Consider the following 18,900-nt stretch of genomic DNA (forward strand, 5'->3'; position numbering starts at 1 on the left):
AAGGGCAGAGCCTTTAAGGGGTATTGCCACATAAGATTACAAACCCAGATATGATGGAGGAGAAAAATTACGAAACAGCTTTTCTGGATGAAGGTTTATGGATAAAGTTTATTTGAGGAATAGTTTTAATGCATTCCCATATTTCACATATTTTTCCATGAAGGTGAACAATGAAAAATTCAATATTGCTCCATATAAAGTCGAACTTTGCTACAACAAGCGCTGCTATAACGAAAAATTCACAATTACCTATCAGCAGTCCATAGGAGTCACTGCATAAATAATGTCGCCACAGCGAACACTTTTTCTTCGATCGTCCTGCTTCAACGAAATTTCACGATGTAATTCCAGCCTCAGATACTTATTGCTATGCAGTAAACCCAATCTTCAACATTTAGATGCATTTTCAGGGCCTGAAAATGCATCAACGAAGTCTAAAACACGCGTTGGCACCACCAGAAACCGCCGCTATACCGCCGCTGTTCAGCAAGCATGGGCGCTGCCATTACTCAATAGTGATGGCAATGAGACTGCCCTGCTTTTCGTTTTGCCACTGGCTTGCTTTTGAGCTGCAGACGATCCGAAGCTGAAGCTCAGTCGCTCAGTTCATGGTTTCCTTCTAGCCGCTGCCGGGTGCAACTGTGGCACGATGCCTTTTCCGATTCCGATGCTTATCTTTATGTTCGCGCTTGGCCAGTGTGGTAACTAATCAGAGCGGCTGTTCATCCGCATTATCAACAGAATCAGCTAGTCACGAGTGATGGATGATAAGAATGGCATAGAATAATGCAAAAGTAGCCGCTCCATGATACCCTGCCTTCATCTCGGCGTTGTCGGATACTTATGACGGCGGACAGCTGCTGGTGTTAACGTGTTAATGCAACTGTTTCGTTTGTTCACGAAAGCAGTTTTAGGTGTTGTTTCAGAGTGCTTTTCACCATGGCCTCACTATGCATGGGTGAGAATCATGTCAGGGTGCTGCTGGGAAAGAATAGGAAGCAGCGGACATTGTTTGAATTTTGAGAGTAAACGTCTCTTTGTTTTGCTAGCTCAGATCAGCGATGTATTTTCCGTTTCACTACAACGAAATTTTCACTTCAAAAAATGTTTTCCGCGCCCCATCAGTTTCGTTGTAGCTGGTTCGACTGTATACTCTGCTGTAGTTTCTGAGATTTCCTTCCATGAGGTCCAGAACAACATTCTCGTGTCACACGTGTAGTTATTGCTGAAAATAGCTGTAATTACGTGCTGTGCAACTCCTGAAACAAGGTATCAGCGGCATTTCTGGAACCGACTACGTGCGCAAATGAATCGCCAATACATGCTCTCGCTACCAAATGACCCAGGCATCACAAGCCTCTCTGCGGAGGGTGCATTTTGCCGTCAAGCTAGCTTGCACGATCATGGCATCACGAATCGAGACGAATGTGTGGGTGCTGTTCATACAGTACTTTATTTCTTGGTCCATGGTTCTGGTTTTGGCCGCCCCAAGACCGAGCTGCACATGTTCTGATGCACCGGCTGTGCGATGATTGTCATTGACACCCTCTAATACGACTCTGGCACAGTTTGGCACAATCTACAATGATTTTATCAGGACGGCGCAGTAAATTAATTCTGGTGCACTTTCGCACAGTTGGCGCAGGAGTGGAATCACTGCTATATGAACGACAATGGACAATACTGCAGGCCTGAAGTAACATCAAGTAACAAAAACTTAGGTGATGCTTGCCAGTGCAGCTCGACAGCTTACCTAAATATTTTTTAAATGCACAAACCTTGCTGCAAATGAAACACCAGATACTGGCTTCATGTACTTTAAAAGCATGTGTGCCATACATATGCTGGCAGTGAAATATTGTTAAGTGAAATACTATTAGTATGACGTCATGGACTGCCTCTTTCTGCGGTCTGGTATGAAAACGCTGGCTTAGACGCGGTAGATTAGATGAGCACAATGAGTGCGCACATGCGTAGGAGCGTTCCACGGTGGTCGTCTGCTCGAAGCGCTGACCGCGGGTACATGAACAAAGCATTCCATGGTAAAATATTCCCAGTCACTGAAGCATCAACGAAAGGAAGCCTCAAATTGGTAGGGCATCAGGATAGACCCCACATGTGAGTGTCAAGCACTGATGTCTCCTTTACTGCAGTGGTATCATCAGAGAAAAAATTTGTGCTCCTTAAGATCGATCATTAATCCCACAGTCGTGTAAAATGCACAAAAATGGCGAAAGAAGCAGGTGGGACACCAAGCTTCCGTGCTTCTTTCGCCGTCCATGAGGTGCTTTACGCTACTGTACAAATAAGGTCAAACCAAACAGCTCATAGTCTGTTCTATTTGAATACTGGGGAGGACTTGGAAAGCATAGGCAAGCTTCATTTTTTGTTTCTGGTCAACCAAGCTTGGAGGTAAGCAAGAAAAAGTGCAGAAACCAAAACAGGCGGTCAACTTAGTTTTCCTAGTAGCATGTCATGATGCAAGATAATCGACACTGTCTGGTTAATAATAAAAACAGTGACACGATTGGTTCAAGCCATTTCGTAGCATGTTTTTGAGTGCAGCGAAAAGTGCGTTTTGGAGCAGAAAAAAAGGCATTTGGAGGTGCTAAAATCTCATTGCATAGCGGAAAAATTCAATTCGTGACCACTAAAACAGTAAAATAATGCAGGATTCCAATACATTAAATGCACGTACACATCGTACTGCTTACAGTGTAACCGCTTCTAGTGCAGGAACAGCAATAATGCGATCTTTTCTTACTCCCATTTATTATCCCATAGAACTCCCCATATACACGTATCGCTTATTACGCAGCCTCCCCCCCCCCCCCCCCCACTCGAGATAAAATATCGGACTAAACTCCTTATTTGAGCCAGTTGGTACATGTTCATTGAAAATAAACATGTACCAGCTGGCGTGAAGCAGAGGACAAATACCAGCTAGTATAATGAAATACTGGTTACTACGTCGCTTAGATAAGCGAGGGAACGATGGCACTTCTCAACAGAGGTATGCTGACTGAGGAGAGGTGATGATGATGAGTAGTTTTTAGTGGCGCAAGGGCCAATTGATGGCCAAAGAGCGCCATTTCAATTGACTACAGATATGAACAATGATATGGTGCGTGGCCGTAAAGGGGCCTTAAAATTCCTCGCTCTAACGCGGGTTAAAACATGAAAGTAATAAAATCATGACAGTGGCCTGACATATGTGTAGTGATAGCGGATGGCAAAATGTCATGATAATAAAACCATGATGAAGATGTAGTCACCGCAGCCACGACCACTCTATAGAGGTCGTGCTACGGATGACCTCGAAATATCGTATGAAAGCTTTGCACATCTTTTAAAAACGTAAAAAGTGTTTGCAGTTTAAGGGGAGACGCGGGTCGAAAAGTCGCGGTTTTCCGGAAAATTTTCGCTTTTTTTTTTCCGGCTGTATTGGCATCCTTGGACTATAATCTATTACTTCTGAAAATATCAAGCTGAAATTCGCACGAGAAATTATCAAAAAATGCTTCCAAGTGGGCAGCGGTGACGCGAGAAATGCGCGAAAGTCGCGAAAAACGGCGAAGTTCGCGTCGTCCTGTCGCGAAAACGACGCGTTGGCCGCCATTTGCAATCGTGCACGCATGCTGCGAAGGCCGTATCCTTCATAATCCACTAGTAGCCAGTGTCGTGCCTTCACGCAGAATAAACAAAAAACGAGAAAAACAACGCGTACGTCACGCGTTTTGAATATCGCGGCACACAGCGCGAGGCCGCCATTGGACGGCGGTGCGCTCCACGCTCCTCCCCCTCCTATCTCTCCGGCAAAAGAGCGAAGCCTTGGACGTCGCGATCGAGTTTTTCTGCGTTTCTCTGCATTTTCGCGTCATGGCAAGCCCGAAGAAGTGCAGTTCAGATAATCGAAAGTTCAGAACTCACCACAAGTATCGAGGGAAACGGCGTCGGACGCTTCGCAAAGTGACAGCGAACGACGATGTCACCCCCGACCAACGCCCCGACGCTCCGACTTCGGATAGGCCTAACACCGTCACCGAACCCTGCGACAGTGGTTGTGAAATAGCCGCTGCCGTGGAATTCGTCAGTGCATCCCAAAGGAAGATTGGATTCTTCGAGAGTGAACGTAGACCGGTAGATGCTGCTACTGCGAACATGCTGCTTTGCGAAATCGATGCGCTGACGGCACTTGTGACGGGTGCGCAATGCCCAACCTGCCGCGAACGGAAGCTCGGCGTGCGAGAGGCAGCTGGAAAGCGCAAAGGACTTTCGGCATTCCTCGAACTGTGCTGTCAAAATTCTGATTGCCCTGAATCTGCACTTTCGTTCACGCACACGTCGAGACGTACTGCTTCGGCCGGGGACCAAGGAACGAGCGCTCGTTTTGACAGCGGCGACTCGCGTGACAGCTTTGCTGTAAACGTGAAGGCAGTTCTGGCAGCACGCGCTATAGGCGCAGGCCACGACCAACTTTCACGATTTTGTGCGATTCTCGGTCTTCCGAGCCCGATGCATCACAAGACATTCAACGGCATTTGCAAGAAGCTCCATGGTGCGGCGATGACGGCAGTGAGCAAAAACTTGCACCAGGCACGAAACATCACGAAGGACGCAGTCGGCGGCAGAGATGTGCCAGTCATATTTGATGGCACCTGGCAGAAAAGAGGTCATAAAACCACAATGGAGTGGGCACAGTCGTGTCCCTGGACACGGGGCTCTGCCTCGATTTTGAAGTTCTTTCGAACTACTGCCATGCTTGCAGTATACACAGGGACCTTGGGGAGGATGAAGAGATATGGCGAGCTTTTCATCTTCCAGTTTGCCAAAAAAACACTGACTGCTCATCCCATGCAATGGAACCTGCGGCAGCTGTCAATATATGGCAGAGGACCTTGTCTAATGAAACTCCACTGCGATTCACCAGCTTCCTAAGTGATGGTGACAGCAAGGCCTACACTGCAGTCTGCAAGGCAAATGTATACTTGACCCCCCCATTGACAAAGAAGAGTGCACGAACCACGTTGCAAAGCGCTTGGGAACTGCCCTACGGAAATTGGCAACGCCACTGCCACGAGGCGAAAAACTGAAAGATGCGACAATAATAAAACTACAAACATATTACAAGATCGCCATCACGAGCAACAAGGACAGTGTCCGAAATATGTACACTGCCATATGGGCATCGTATTTTCATTGCTGCTCCAGTGATGGTGCCAGTAGCCACAACTTTTGCCCCGCGGGACCAAATTCGTGGTGCAAGCACAAGCGTGCGGAAGCACTGGGGAAGCCTGCACCACGCCACACCCCACTGTTGACGAAGGCTCAAGGATTGGCAATTATGCCTATCTACAAGCGCCTTACAGAGGAGAAACTCCTTGTTCGGTGCCTTCATGGCAAGACACAGAATGCAGCCGAATCGCTGAACAGCAAGATATGGCTGCTATGTCCAAAAACAAAGTTCGCCTCCAGAACAACTGTGGAGACAGCCACCGCTCTTGCTGTACTCTGGTACAACAAAGGCCACAGGGGCTTTGAAGAAGTGCTCGAAGGCATTGGAATTCTCCCCTCACAAGATCTGGCCACACATGGTGACCACTGTGACGTCATGCGCATCAGGAAGATGAACCTGAAGCAAACTGCAGAAGCGAGGGCACACCGTCGCAACACAGCGAAGAGAGCTCGTGTTGAGGACACTGACCCCAAGAGCCGTGAAGGACCAAGCTATGGTGCAGGGGACTTCTAGACACTTGCAGTGCATTCAAGGCAAGGTACTTTTCATTGTGCCCCAATTTGATGCAAAAAGAATGATTTCCTAATAAATGCCAACTTTGCGAACTTTCAAACTTGTTTTTCTCATTTTCATTTTTTCTGACAGTTTCACGTTTTCCGGGCAGCCTTTTAGAAACTTATATTCATTGTATAGTAACGAAACTTGGCACACATATTCTTCAACACATGCAGAATGCAAATATCTACTCTAAATTGCAATGCCTACCAGCATTAGTTGTGAAAATATTAGCTTATTGTTTCAAGGGAGATTGAAAATAATAAGTCATTCAATACAATTTTTTTTTCTTGGTTCCAATATTTCTGTGACATATCTATATAGATATTTGCACTTTTCAATTTACCAAGAGTCAAATAAGACCAGACACAGTGCTTTTACTGGAAGTTTAGTACATAAAAGAGTGCCCGCAAAAAATGTAACTTTTTGCTATTGTTTATGGCATAACTCAATAATTATAGCAGCTACACAAAAAATGATTGGATTGAAATCTGCATGAAAAACTATACTAATAACAAACTTTTCAAGTTTCTATTACTAGAAATAAAAAAAAAAACTTTTTCGAGGAGCGTCTCCCCTTAAAAAGCGGATCCCTACCGATGAGCATCCCAGGGTGTAGAGGGAGCTGCTGTCGGTAGGGCAGTAAAAAGTGCTTTTTTCTTAGAGCATCTAGCTCTTTGCACTGGACGAGAATGTGGAGAACCGTAAGGGGCTCTCCACATCTTTCACAATATGGTGGATCACCGGTAGACAGAAGAAATGAATGTGTAGAATGTGTATGTCCTGTTCTAAGCCTTGTTAGTATTACTTCTGTGTGTCGTGATTTTGATTGTGGCGGCCAATAACCTAGTTGCGGCTTGATAGCATGGAATTTATCTGTGATCTGTGTGTTTATCCCACATGCTCTGCCAATACCCTCTGAGCTTTCATTTTATAAAAGGTTTTACGTCAAGTGCAGGGACTGGTGTTGATGCATTGGCAGTAGTGACATTGGCGCAAGCAGACAGATTGTCGGCCGAAACGTTCCCTTGTATTTCACGGTGCCCTGGAACCCAGCAGACAACGACATGCTGTTTTGATGTGTAGAGTGTTCACAGAAGTGAGTAAAGTGAGACCAGCACGGGGTTCTTGTGTTTTTTAGGAGTTTTCAGGGCTTTGACCAAGCTTAGGGAAGCTGTGTATATTACCGCCTTTTGTAATTTTATCTGTTTAATGTGTTTTACGACCGCCAGTATTGCGTAAGCTTCTCCTGTTAAAATGCTTGCATTAGAATGAAGAACGCCGGCCTCGGAAAAGGATTGGCCTACTGCTGCATATGACACAGACGTGTTTGACTTTGACGCATCGGTAAAGAACTCAGGGCATGTGTATTTATGTTGTAGTTCTAGGAAGTATGTATGTATGTGCGCAAGTGGTGCGTGCTTTGTGACATCAACAAAAGAGACATCACAGTCTATAAGCTGCCACTGCCACGGTGGCAGATATGTTGCAGGAGCCATCAAACTGGGTTCAAGAAGAGGCACACCTGTTTCTTCGGCCAGGCTCCTTACACGCAGCGCGTAAGGCTGCCTAAACGAGGGACGGCTCTCGAGCAAGCCAGAACAAGACAAATCATTAATTGTGAAATGGGAAGGATGTTTCTTGTCTGCCTTCACCTTCAAAAAGTACAAAAAGGACAGGGAACATCTTTGTGGGTGGAGCGACCATTCACTCGAATCCACGTACAGGCTCTCCACAGGGCTGGTGCGGAAAGCACCCGGAGAGAGGCGAATGCCTAGATGGTGGACAGGGTCGAGAATTTTCAAGGCTGATGGTGTTGCCAACTGATAGATTATAGCACCGTAATCTAGGCGTGTGCGTACGAGGCTTTTATATAAGTTAATTAAACATTTCCTGTCACTACCCCATGTAGTGCGTGACAACACTTGCAAAATGTTCATTGTTTTTAAGCACCTGTCCTTTAAATACTTGATGTGTGGGATGAAGGTTAGCTTAGTGTCTAATATGAGACCAAGAAACTTGTGCTCGGTCTTCACTGACAGAGGTTGACCATGCAGGTTAATGTCGGGGTCAGGATGGAGGCCCTTCTTTCGGCTGAACAAGACACAAGTGCTCTTTTGCGCGTTGAGTATAAAACCATTCTCGTTTGCCCATTGAGATACCTTGTTCAACCCTAGTTGAAGTTGACGTTGGCACATTGAGATGTTGCACGATTTGTAACCAATCTGCACATCATCGACATATATGCAGTAAAAAATATTTCGTGGGAGAGACAGGTGCAAGGAATTCATTTTAACTATGAATAGTGTGCAGCTCAATACACCTCCTTGTGGCACTCCTGTTTCTTGGACAAATACTCGAGATAAAACAGTGCCAACTTGGACACGGAATGTACGGTTGGACAGGTAGCTTTCGATAACTGTCAGCATTCTACCCCGCACACCTAAATGTGACAGGTCTCGCAATATGCCGATGCGCCATGCAGTGTCATATGCCTTTTCCATACCGAGGAACACAGAAAGAAAAAATTGCTTATGAAAAAACAGAAAGGAAAAATTGCTTATGAACAAAAGCGTCGCGAATTTATGCTTCGCGACGCTTCGCGGACAAGGTGGTCAGTGGTGGACCGAGCCTCTCGAAACCCACACTGGTATGGGTCAAGTAGGCCACTAATTTCAAGGAAGTGCAACAGGCACCTGTTAATCATTTTTTCAAAGACTTTGCTAATACAGCTGGTTAATGCTATTGGCCTGTAGCTGGAAGCTGAGGCCGGGTATAAGTGGCAAGAAAAAAACTGGCACACCATTTTTTGTTGTTGTTTTTTAAAGAAGGGCAGAAATGTTATACACTTCTCCACATGGTTTCCAGTGACTTTTTCAGCTGTCGGAGACCATACTAGTATTCATAATTATGCAGTGTAAACACGCATTAATGGCTGAACGAATGTACCATGTCCCGTGACTAGTACTTACAGCCCCTTCCAAATCATAATATGCTTTTCCACAAGACCCGATGTACCGCGACAAAGGTGGCTTTAGCAGCGATATGCATGAGTTAGAACGAGGCCGAGAAATTTCGGAACACCGCTACGCCCCCTCCCCTCTTTTTTTTTTTCTGATTGCAGTTAGGTTTAGGCCACAACTTCTCAGCTCGCTTGCAAGGTGCGTTCTACCAAATAAAGCAACAACGGCGCATGATCGTTGGTCCAGAGACAACACTGGATATATTTCGCCAAGACGATACAACTAATGCAACTTCAAGACATAAAAATGTTTTGTGCGCCGTTGCTATGGCGACCAACGTTGTTGCCTGCAACACAGGCATTCGCAACTCGTCAGCTCTGTTCGCACATGGAAAACGCGATATGCGTTTCCAATTCTAACTCTAGTTGCTAACATGCCATAGCCGCATTCGCTGACTAGGAAGTTCATATTTCTCGCAAAGGATTTATGGCTACGGTAATGCATTTTTGTCTTGAACACGCCGATAGGTATCCCCTGGGTCAGCGAACCAATGGGCACGTGGCTTTGTTACTTTTTCGGGTAGATCGCCTCTGGAGGGTGCCCTGACCTAATGGGAGTACAGTAGACTCTCAGTAAACAAAACCTGAAGGGACTGGGAAAATATGTTATATTTAACAGGAGGTCCGGTTACTAAGAGGTGAACATGGGTGCAAAAGACAAGTCCGAAACCAAGCATTGCAGAGGCAATAAATAGTTCCGTTTAAGCAGTAGTTCCATTTAACAGATTTCCGTTTACTGAGAGTCTACTGTATATTGTAACCTATTGCTCCGACAACCAAATCATTGAACTCATCGACTACAACTCTTATAACAGACATAGTGCATGTCTCTCGCATGAATGCTTACAATGGTGACACAGCCTTTTACACATAGCTGGCACTGAAATGGTGCTTTACAGACCGGGGTAATGTCACTGGTATTGAAATACCTCTCCAGTGAAGTCGCTGAAATGGCACCAAATGAAAGACGACAACAACACTGGTGTGGTGGGGGGTCAGTCTGGGTTGCCCTATGGACTGGCATTCTGTGCGCCTTGTGCACTGTGATCCCGCTCTCGTACCGACTCACAACCCCTAAATAAGTACTCCCCGCAACAATTTCTTACACAGTGGTTTAAGCTTAGAGTCTGTGCGCTTAGACTGATCGATAACACAAACTGCAGGTGGGCAATGTGGCCTTTATTTCTCGCTGAAATGAGCGCAATTGAGAAAGAACCTTGAGGCTGGTCAGGAATTTTGGTGCACCGTGATGCGATTTCAGTAAATTTCACGGTTCTGGCTCAGCTCGGCGCAAAAATGTGGAATGGTATCAAATTGGCACCATCGGCGCAGCTGTTGCACCCCTGCCTTCCCGGAGGCGGCAAGCCAAGTTGCTAACCCACAGGCTAGGCCTCACAAATGCTAACTGCGTAACTGCCATCAGTAGCCACTGCAGATGTGTGGTTTGTTGCCGAGCCAACGAAAAGTTTAGCAGTTTCAAAACCTAACTTTCTGACCTGAAAGCAACAACCCCCATCATCAATGAAAATGAAGGCGTGCATGTGCAACACTCAAGTGGTGACCATGCTTTCGACATCACACCTCGGAAATCAAAAGCATGCGGGAATTTCGTTGCCGTCATGCTGGGAAATTTGGCACATAAACGAAGAGCTATGAAAAATTTGTCAGCGACTTTCTACTACAGTACTTTATTTCCTGCGTTCGTTTTGTCAGTAAAGCCGGTCTACTAATGTTACCTTTTCAACATTGCGAATTTAAGAAAATGAGAATTCACACTCCAGTCGTGCCACTCGATTTCAAAATGGAATGGCTGCCTGTTCCTCACTTCTTACACATGTGCAGTCTTTAAAAAATGGTGTTTTGGTTATGTGCCTATATTCCCCTCTCTCACAACTCGAATGTAGTGAAAGCTTTTTGCCAGATTTTTGCTTCCTAAAGTCGACGCTCATGTTACAATCGAATACCGAAATTCCCTTTTGTCTTTCAGGACGCAATAAAGTCACCCCTCATGTTACAATAGTGATGGCGTCTCAATTGAGTAAATCGAAGTTATATGCTGTCTGTGCTATAACGAAAAGGCAGTCTGAATAGCACTGAACAAGCGTGCATACTTTCATTAATCTACGCACACTCACAGTCACTGTGAGTGCGCACACCAGCACATGTTACGGCATTCCAATCTTAAAGGGACGCTAAAGTCAACTAACAATTTACGCAAGAGTAAAAGCTCAATGTATGATATCTAAAATGACAATACTATGAATAGCAGTGCGCTACTTACCGAAATATTAAGGTAAATACACAAGAATACATGCTTTTTTCCACAGTAGAACATCTTCAAAATGATTCCGATGACGTCAGACAAACCGCCTACAATTAATCACTAGTGATCGATCTAGCTGCACTAAATAAAGAACCTTCCGTGCATCAAGAGAGGGAATAAAATGCTGCTTGTTCGTTTCTGTTCGATTCATGGAAAAAAAGAATCGCCGGACGTTACTACGGGGAATGACGCGAGTGGTTAAAAAATTTAAATTTTGCCTGGTTAAACTGGACAGGTCATGCCATCTAGCTGGGCCCGTTTCAACCAAAACACCTATGTCCTCTCAAAGCCAGCAGCAGTCATTGTTTATTCCTTTCTCCATGATTAAACCCTATGACCACTCGTGTGCCACTATGATGGAACGATACTCAGCTTTCAGCTGATGTATGCACTCGCGACTGCATAACCCGTGGCATTTTTTTCTGTTTTGTGGATTTATAATGCACCTATATGCAATGAAAGACTGTCACATAAAATTAAGATTTTCGCTGATGGCAACAAGAAACACGGACTACGAGGCGCAAGCAAGCAGGCAGAATCGGCCACAATGCCGGACGGCCCTGCTCCGAAATGTTGTTACGGTATTAAGGTGGTGGCGCCATTTAGTAAATAATCTTGAAAATGCTTTCTTCCTGCACGCAGCAAATTACATATATGACCATTGTATTTTTCATGAAAGTAGTTGATATAAAAATCACACAATTTAGGTTTGTTTATTATACGAGAATACACTTGTTTACGATATATACTGCAATAGCTTAAGTGTTAAGTTTATACATTTAGTGCTTTTTTCAAGTACTGTAATGGCAACAATGACAACATTCCAAAACAGCAGCGCTTTGGCGGTTATAGCTTTTATTACTGAGCTTTTGCTCTAGAGTCCGTATATTAACTCTATGGTGGCTCCTGCTGCTTTCGCTCTGCTGCTACATGTGTCGAAAGCTGCGCAGTAAAGCCAGTCAACATTGTGCACGGCAACAGTGACGCGAGATGGTTCAGCGGGTATTTTGAAAGACGCTAACCCGATGCAAACCACTAAAACACGATTTTATTTCAAAATAAGCACTTCCTTGGCACAAATGTACTAACACTATGATGTTTCTGGACCACTATTTTAACAATCAACATTGGCTTGATAGTTGGCTTTAGTGTCCCTTTAAAAGATTAGCAGCTTCATTTATGAAAACATGAGAACACTATGCTTGGCACAACTTTGGCGCAGAATAGCGAAATCTAGCATGACACAGCAGGATTGGTCTTTTAGAGCAGCGCGGCACAATTGGCACAGCTATCACATCATGGTAAAAGAACCAGCTTAAATTGGAAGTAAGTAGGATTCAAGAACTTTTGTCAAGGCCCAAAGGCAGAAATATTCTACAGTAAAAACTCACTAACCCGGATCTCACGGGACCGGTGAAAATGTCCGAGTTAACTGGATTCCGCATTATCGAATGAACTATCGAAACAGGCAGAAAAACTTTGTCTGCCTCATCATCGGAATTAGTGCTAGAAAGATCATCTTCCAACCCATGTGATGGTGATGTGCACGCTTGCTGTCGCGAGAACTGATTCAGAACTCCGAGAGGACAGCGAGAGCTTTGGCAAACTTTCTGCACAATGCGATGTCGCATCGACTCATCTTGAATCATCATTGGAACAGTGATTCCGATCCTCTTCAAGCACTTCTGATAATACAGTCGAACCTCGATATATCGAACAGCGCGGCGATCGCAAAATAGTTCCATATATCCAGAATTTGATATAAGAAAATCAAGTAAAAGATGCGTCACAAACTTGTGGAAAACAACCATTGAACTAATCATGGTGCAATAAGTACCGTATATACTCGTGTAAGGGCTGCCCTCGTGTAAGGGACGCACCTCTACTTTGGAGAGAAAAATTTCGAAAAAAAGGAATAGAAAAAAATTCAAGAAGTCCCGCCATAAAGGTACAGTTAGTTCGATTGTGGCCAAATGGCACTTTCAGTTTTTCCACATCTGCCGTTGTGTTGGTGACGGACGGGGCGGCGCCATTTTTACTTTGTGTGGCGTATTGTTCGCATCGAGTCAACACATTTTCGTCGAATTGGTGTCTTTGAGTCAGTGCAGTTGAGGGACGATGTGTCGGCATTTGAGGTCCTTCACTGCAGGATTTCAACTGCGAGTAATTGAATATGCCGAGAAGCACGGCAAGCGCGAAGCTGGACGCAAGTATTATGTAGATGAGGAGTACGTGCATTATTTGATGAAGTAGAAAGATGCCCTCGCTGTTAGCAACCGGAGCCGAAAAGCCTTTCACTGGAAAAAGTGCAAATATCCAGAACGGGAAGGCGAATGTCTCAAATATATATCATCGATACTCGAAGGGATGACTATGCTGTATCGACTGATATGATACGCGAGAAAGCTCTAAACATCGCTCGCCACATGGATATCCCTCAGACACAATTCGAGGCAAGTCGGGGATGGGCTATGCGGTTTATGAACTGCAACCAGCTCTCCATCCTCCGATGAAGGACGCTTTGTCAAAAGCTGCCAAGCGAGTACACAAGTAAAGTGAAGAAATTCCATCGCTTCGTAAATGGTCTTTGGAGGGAGCACGAATATTACCTCTCCCAAATTGGCAATACGAACCAGACTCCTGTGTGATTCGATGCGCCAGAGAGCACCACAGTGGACTTGAAAGGCGCGAAAAGTGTGACTGCGCACGACCGAAAAAGAAGGTTAAAGATGCACTGTGATGGTGTGCGTGACGGCAGATGGCAGGAAGCTTCCACCACACGTTGTGTTCAAGAGGAAGACTCGCCTGAAAGAAAAGTTCACTCGGGGCATCATTCAGCGTGCCCAAGAAAAGGGTTTGAGGAACTTGTCGTGGACTGGGCGAAGACTGTCTGGGCAAATAGACCTGGAGGCCTGCTTGAGTGGAAAGCCCTCCTTGTTCTGGACAGTTTTAGGGGCCACTTGACAGAACGCGGCAAGAATAGACTCGGCACGACTCATACAGACTAGGCCGTTATTTCTGGAGAACAGATGAGTCTGTTGCAGTTGCTCGACATGTGCATTAACCACCAAGTAAAGCGGAATTTCACCACTGCTATTCGGAAAGAATGTGTTTCCGGTGATGAAGACAGTGAGAGCGAAATGGAATCTTAATAAAAACAATCCTGGCTAGTTATTCGTGACTCTTTCACTCTGCTACTGTTGTGAAAATGGTACAGACCTTTGATGAGCTGTCATCTGCGTGATTTGTGTAAGAGCGCAACAAGCAATATTTCAAAAAAAAAAAAGTGCGGCCCTTACACGAGTACATACGGTACTCACTTGAGAATTCAAACAAATCATTTAATGCGTCGTCTTAAAATGCTGCCAAAGGGTAGCCTGCTTTTCGTTTGCAATGGCATGTTTGACAACTGCGTCCTCAGCGTAATCCAGGCGATCCACGAGTGATAAGCTGGTGCCTTCAATCACTGCAGCGCACAAGGGCCAGAGCAGCTACGACCTCAGCTGATGTAGGGTGCGGGGCATCATCAGCGCTTGCGGGATCCATCTCGGCTGCTCAGCAGCAACTTCGGCGACGATCTCCACATCCGTCAGCTTCACTGTTGTGCTAGTGCTGTTGTCACCTCCAACGATGTCGTCGATGCACATGCTTTGCGGCTTGGCACCAACAAAGCTCTCCAGCTTGCTCCACGTTTCGGCTTGCGAGCCCTCTTCATCTGCACATGCGAGCCCAGCTTCCTCCGATTCTTCCACTGATGCCTCGTCAGTACAGCCAGTGAAGCCCGCATGCTGAAAGCAGTTGGCTATCGTTGACTGCTTGACGTTGTCAACGACGCTTTCAGCATTTGGTTGGCGCCCAAAAGATCGATCTTCAGGTTTTGGCCCATCCAGAGCTTGAAAAGCAAAATTTCGATCAGCAGACGCTTGTAGATTGATTTAAATGTGCGAATAGTGCCTTGATCTAACGGTTGCAGCTTCGAAGTGGTGTTAGGCGGTAAATATAACACTTCGATGCTGCTCAGCTAGGCATCGGTGTAGTGTGCCGTGCAGTGCTCGACAATAAGGCCTACCTTCTTTTCTCGACGTTCCAGATTCGAATCCCGTGCCTTCAGCCACTTGACGAAAATATTGCTCGTCATCCACGACTGCTTATTCCAGGCACAAGACACCGGAATATTGGGGCAGTTCCGCATGCACCTTGAAATATGAAACTTATCAATTATAAGTGGCCGCAGCTTCGTGCTTCCATTCATATTGGCAGCCAATAGGACCGTCACACAATCCTTGCCTTGCTTGCCCCTGTGGTATCCAGCGTTTGTCGCGGAAGCATTTGCCAGAATAGGCCCGTCTCGCAGCGTTGAAGATCTGGTTCGGCTCATACTTTGCAAGAACTTTGGGCCACTCGTGAGCAAGCCACTTCTGAATTTCTTCTTCATTGGCGTCCTCACTCTCTTCCGACACAATCTTACCAACAATATCGAAGTGAGTCTTGAATCGTTGAAGCCAACCGCTGCTCGGACTGAAATTCTCGGCGCTGAGAATGAATGCAAAGTTCTGTGTCTTCTGTTGCATGATCGGTCCCGATATAGGAATATTTCCGGCCCTTGCGTCTATAAACCACTTGTGAAGCGCCTTCTCAACATCTTCGAAGGCAGATTTGCGTACACACCGTGCGCCGGAGTTCTGACTCTTCTCGGCCTTGGTTTTTATGTCGCCTTTCTTTTTGAGCAGAGTACTCAACGTGCTCCTTGGTATGCCAAACTCTTCTGCGACGCTCGACTTTTTCTCGCCATTCTCAAAGCAATGGATTGCTCCTAGTTTAGCAGCAAAAGTCAGAGTCGTCTATTTCTTAGCATTTGCAGCCATCATTACATACATCACGACGTGCGAAAAGCCTAACTCTACACACACGAACACAACAGGGCTATGAGCACCCAAGCTAGTCCAACATGTGCAGTGTATCAACCTGTCGACCCTGCAAGAATGCGGCGTGCGCACGCCTCAACGTTCAAGTGGGGCTCTTGGTGCCATCGATGTGTGCAGTAGTCGTAAACGCCCACCGCGCTGCCGCTAGTTTTGATAGTGTTGTGGGAAAGCTTGCCGCCTGTCAACGGAGCGCGGGCGGTTTGGTGTGGCAGAGTTCGATATGTCAAACATCGTTCGAAATAAAATATTGAAAATGCATGCGATTTCCAGCGTGACATAGGCAATAATTCGATGTATCCGTGTGCAATATATCGAGGTTAGACTGTATGTCATCATCAGTCAACAAACCGGCAAAGGCCACACCATCATCAACGAGCACAAATACAGCCTGAGAAGGTAAAAACGGTTTTTAGCGCCAACTACCCCAACAGCCGACTCATTTGATGTAGCCGAGCTGCACACGCTATGCATGAAGTCACAATGCAAAGAAATCAGCAGCGTAGGCATCGTGGGCAACCGGGGTAGCGGCAGCTGTGCAAACTGTCCTGTGCGGTGCCATGTGCGGCGCATTTCGCAGACACAGGATGCACCGGCGGCACAAGCACTTCCTCCGGATGGTGACAAGCGCCACCTGGCCGCTTTCTCCCTCGTTCACTATCATCATGATCATATTTTGCTGCTGTTCGTTCGGTTTCTCCAAAACCTCGGTTCTGCCGCCATAACCGACTGCATCATAACTGTTACTGTACAATCAACCTTTGAGTGCAAGATTAGCAAAACTAATATTTGAAAAAACAGTTTATCCATATACACTCACCAAACATTCATCTCGACTTTGCAAGTAACAAAAATGTTCATGTCTCATCAGCCCTCAACTTGAAGTGAGAACCACGATTTCATGGCAACTACAAAACAGGTGTTCTAAGTACGTCCAGGTGATAACAATTTTGAGGTCTACTATGTTACCACAAAAATATGAACATATATAAGGAAAACTACTGGGGTACATTGAGTTTCAGATAAAATGCTAAGCATCGGGCCGAATCACCCGACTCACCTGAAGACGTAGAAGCCTGGTTGAACATGGGGCACTCCCTGTCAGTGTTGATGTGACCCCAGTTGTGGCACTTAATGCATCGAACATTGCGCACAGGGATACCGAACGGCTGGTCACGAATCTCCTTGTTGTCCTTGGCAAAGCTGCAATGATAAGGGAGGGAGAAGCTCAATAATACATCCTGGAAAGGGCATTGTGAAGACAGGCCTGGCTACCCATGCTACACATGCTACTCTAGACTGTTAACTGATATGACAAGAAACCCAGTGGCACGCACAGAGGAGTCATAAAAAACCCTTCTTAGGTTTGTCAGAAACTAAGGTAGACTATGATAAATACATTTCCTTTCTTTCATTTTGTTGCTTATCTTGGCTCAAGCCCGATCGTATCAAAAAGCAGTCCATCATCCATGACACAAACTTAAAGGAGTATCGACACCAGAATAGTCTGAAAATTTTGTTTTTGTAAGCGCAAGGCCGTTTATTGGGGAACCCGATAGTGACCAGCACAACATAGCGTCTCCCAGTAATTTAGTATTAAAAAAAATTCATTCGGCACATCTGGCTATTTTGAAAACTGCCGCTAAGTGTTTGAGTATTTTGAAGACTGCCACTAAGTGGTTGAAAACCTTAGAGCAATGTATCGATCAGTAAACTACGACAGTACCAACACACGGAATACCAAGGTGATGATGCCAGCAAACAGGTTTACCACTTACATTTTGCATGCTCACGTCTCCTCAGCAGCACCAGTTCTTAAAATGTGTAGCAGCGTCTCTCGGCAATGAGACCATGTCGTTATCACTATTGTTATCGAATGAGTCTGACAAAGAGCACCCTGATGCAAGAAAGTGGAGGCGGAAAATCATTTTTGTTCTTGGTCATTTGCCATGGTACAATGAAATGTTTTCATACTACAGGCTGCTGTGGTGGTTTGGTGGTTACATTCTTTTAAAAGCGTCTAAGTAAGGGTAAAAATGTTTTTTTTTTTTCTCGAGCGGTATCGGAGTTGCTGTACATTGTGTGGTCAGTATAATATTTCGACCTATAATCAAGGTTTCGAAGACATTACTTTTATACCATATTTTGCCAGGACCAAACTGATATTCGAGGTTGCTTTGTCTATAAAGCCGATTGTTTCAGATGAAATTACCACCTCTCAATTAGCACTAGCACTTGTAATCAGATCAATTAGCACTTGTAATCGGAGGAAAATGGCAGGCTTACTCTTCTCGTGGTGCATTGTACTTGCGCTGCCACTCGAACTTGAATTCAGGCTCGTCATCTTCCTTCTGATGCTCTGAAAAAACAAAAGGGTGGCAGTTAAAAAATGTGCAGCGATATATAACTATGCAGCATTGTCGATTCCCTGCTGGTGCAGCTTCCAGTGCACTCGTGGTGACATAGGAAAGATAAAGCACATTGCTTTATCTGACAACACAGTTTTTAGGCAGAAATTTGGGCTACTTGGCGGTGATAACTGACCTTGGGCATATTAACAAGTACAAAGGCACGTAAACCTAAAGTATGCAAGATGACCAGCTGTTTATGTGCCCCTTATTCGTGTTACCATTCCTTGATGCTTAAGATGTCCAAAGACAATTTTGCCAATGCTTGGTGGTTTTGGAAGACTTTGGAGCACCGTATCGGCGAGGCAACAGACGGCAACAGTGTACTCAGCTAAATCATCACCTACCATGCATGAACGGGAATATTTTCCATGTATGTATCTGCACTGTATGACTTAATTTTTAAAAAGGGTGCCCACATACTACAAGGCCAC

At 45.4% G+C, this 18,900-nt stretch overlaps 1 protein-coding gene and 1 pseudogene across 1 annotated transcript in view; both read right to left on the reverse strand.

The window, feature by feature from the left end:
• The window catches only part of LOC119178170 (uncharacterized), a 41,187-nt gene that overhangs the window by 17,458 nt on the left and 4,829 nt on the right, over window positions 1–18,900 (reverse strand). Inside the window, exons 4-5 of the mRNA XM_037429347.2 lie at window positions 18,345–18,417; window positions 17,119–17,261 (exon numbers count right to left, since the gene is read on the reverse strand). Coding sequence (XP_037285244.2) covers window positions 17,119–17,261; window positions 18,345–18,417 — 216 coding nt within the window. The remainder of the gene's footprint in view (window positions 1–17,118; window positions 17,262–18,344; window positions 18,418–18,900) is intronic.
• LOC142790067 (uncharacterized) lies at window positions 14,369–15,022 on the reverse strand (annotated as a pseudogene).

This window comes from Rhipicephalus microplus, unplaced genomic scaffold (genome assembly GCF_043290135.1).
Source record: "Rhipicephalus microplus isolate Deutch F79 unplaced genomic scaffold, USDA_Rmic scaffold_67, whole genome shotgun sequence".
Lineage (NCBI taxonomy): Eukaryota > Metazoa > Arthropoda > Arachnida > Ixodida > Ixodidae > Rhipicephalus > Rhipicephalus microplus.